The 2,719-nt window shown below is 38.6% G+C and overlaps 1 protein-coding gene across 1 annotated transcript in view; it reads left to right on the forward strand.

The window, feature by feature from the left end:
• slc3a2b (solute carrier family 3 member 2b) overlaps positions 1-2,070 on the forward strand; it is a 24,918-nt gene extending 22,848 nt beyond the window's left edge. Inside the window, exon 8 of the mRNA XM_014031620.1 lies at positions 1,095-2,070. Within this exon, the coding sequence (XP_013887074.1) occupies positions 1,095-1,445 (351 nt within the window). The 3' untranslated portion in view covers positions 1,446-2,070. The remainder of the gene's footprint in view (positions 1-1,094) is intronic.
• The last annotated feature ends 649 nt before the right edge of the window (positions 2,071-2,719 follow it).

Below are 2,719 nucleotides of genomic sequence, written 5' to 3' on the forward strand. Positions count from 1 at the left end.
GGCCACACCTCCATTCTCTAACCCCCTACCCACTTTGATGCATGTTTCAAATTTCGCCTTGGGGCGGAGTTATCTTTTCACTGGGGGGTAAGATACACTTTAACTACTCAGCTACAGCCACCCAGTTAAAAGTTACAGCCTGTGAAATCTGATTTAGTTCTTATATGTAAACACTATTAATTAAAATAAACTAATATTTGTATGGCCCAGATTAAAACAAAGATGTGTGTCTTTGTTTCACTTAAAAAGAAAGAAAAAACTCAAGAAATCATCTTTGTGACTGATGCTGCCAAAACGTCTGAAGAGGATTCAGATTTCTGTTAACAATAATTTAGAGTGCGTCCTGATGCGTCTCAAAAAAACACACTGTTCTGTGGCTGTAATCATCTCAACCAAAGGGATTCTTGTTGGTGCGACCGCAAAGTTCAGTCCCCTGGCAAGGATTTCAGTTTCTGGCTGGGTGAGCTGTCTGTCAGACAAATTCTTCACCCACTTCTCTGTCTCCYGCCCCTCTGYTTTGGAAGTGGTGTGCTGTCCAAGCGATGTGTACCGTGCTGTGAGATGGTGTGTGTTATCATGTGTTCTTTCTGTCTATAAACAAAAGTTAATTACATTCTACATCGGATGTAAAAGTTACCACCTTTAGGGGTGTAACCAGGTTGAAGAGGTTATAAGGCTGAAACATTATGATATACAAAGAAGTTATTAGTGTTTTGCACAGTCTCTGCTTAGATCCAGCCTGGAGAGACTGGCCTGCTTTCTTTGGGTTTTCTTGATATGAGCTCAAGGCCTCAAGCTGAGGCCTGTGCTGACTGCTGTTCTGCACCTGACCCGAGTCAGATTGAGAATAAATCCAGTGGGTCCTGCTCTTATTCAGACATGACRTTTTTAAACAGCACATTGTTTTTTACAAGATCATGATTGTCTTTATTTCAATGGTAAAATATTTTTCATGGAATCAAACTAAACCAGCAGCGGCAGGAAACCAGTCTGTGTCCTGCAGATGTTGTCTGTTCTCCCATCATGTCATTCTCTTCCAGCATCTTTTTGTTGTTGTTAACCTGGTTTTAATCAAGTCATCTCTCTGTTTGCAGGGGGAGCAGGCTGAGCGTTTATCATATCGCAACTTTTTCTGCTCAGTGAGCGAGCTGCGAAGTAAAGTTCGCTCCCTCCTCTATGGAGATCTGGTGCTCCTCTTTAACTCATCGTCCTCCCTGGTGTACATGCGGGTCTGGGACCAGAGTGATCGGTACCTGGCTGCCTTTAACTGGGGGCCAGAGGAGGAGGCGGTCTTTCAGCTGAGCAGTGTGGCAGTGCCTCGACATGCGGCTGTTGTCCTCAGCACCAACAGCAGCGCTCTACCTGAAGACAGCAGTGTGGACCTGCAGAACCTGCAGCTCGGTCCGGGACAGGCTGCTCTCATCAAGTTATTATCATCAGAATAGAGGAGATTTGGATGAGCTCCCTTCCTGTTGGTTCTACTTAAAGGTCCTAATGAAGGTTCACTCAACTGTCACAAACATCAACTAGTGTAGTGTAGTGTAGTGTAGTGTAGTGTAGTGTAGTGTAGTGTAGTGTAGTGTAGTGTAGTGTTGTGTGTAAGTACCTGACAATATCTCTTCTTCTACTGTCAATTAAATCAAGCTTCAAAAATGTGCAGAGTGTTCAGATTAGTCTAACAATCTGGTTTTAAAATAATCCAACAGGACCTGTTAACAGAATTTTTAATAATTAGTTTAACAAACAGATGGCCCCTTTTTAAATTTATAGATAAAGAATTGTTCATTAAAAACATCAATTCTAATTACTAAGATGCCTAAAGCAGGGTATCACTAACTTTCCCTAACCCTGGTTCACTGAGAAAATGATTCAGAAATATTTATTGGTCTTGTATATCCAGGTCTTTGGTGTGTGTGATGTGCAAATGTCAAAAAAATAATAAAATAAATAAAATAAACAAACTGATTTCAAGCAAACTGGGAGAATTACTGTTTTGGCACAATCAAAAATGATCATTTCATTTATTGTGTACAATGAATAAAACTACACATTTTGCTTTCATTTTTCAAACAGTTTGTTGTTTATATGGTGGGAAATAAAACAGCAATTAACCAGGTCAGATTTATAGTCATCACATTAACTCCTGAGTACAACAAGAGCAAATCAAACAAACAAAAACAAAATTAATCAAATAGAGAAAAAAAAAACATTGTCATTTAATAAAAGAAGTCTTTTGGAAACTAAAACAAAAAAGGAAAGTACATGTGAACAAATTGTTTTCAGTTGTACTCATGGATTAAAGGAAAAACAATCTTTTGACTGATTTTTTAAACTCCTCATGGGGTCGGTGTATCTTTTGGTCATTGGATTTTCATTTTGGAAACGAGCATCAAAAAACAAGAAACGAGTGGTTATTTGATTTTTGTTTTAAAACACTGAAATAAAAATTAAAATACAACGCGTTTCTCATTCTTAGTGTCAAAAATGGATAACAAATTTTTTTAAATGACTTGAGTTTTATTTTCTGTTTCAGATAGCAAAAAAGAAAATAACTTTAAAACCGAAACGAAAAAGGCTCRATWGTTATTTTACGACTCTATTCCCTGACCAGAAGGGGCGCTGTCCTGGCAGCTCTGCTTAATAAAACACAAATTTCTGTGAATAAAAGGCTGAAACACAGAGAAGTGTATGATGACTGTTGACCTGTGACCAAAGACTG

The sequence above is a fragment of the Austrofundulus limnaeus genome, unplaced genomic scaffold (assembly GCF_001266775.1).
Source record: "Austrofundulus limnaeus strain Quisiro unplaced genomic scaffold, Austrofundulus_limnaeus-1.0 Scaffold1286, whole genome shotgun sequence".
NCBI classification, from domain to species: Eukaryota; Metazoa; Chordata; class Actinopteri; order Cyprinodontiformes; family Rivulidae; genus Austrofundulus; species Austrofundulus limnaeus.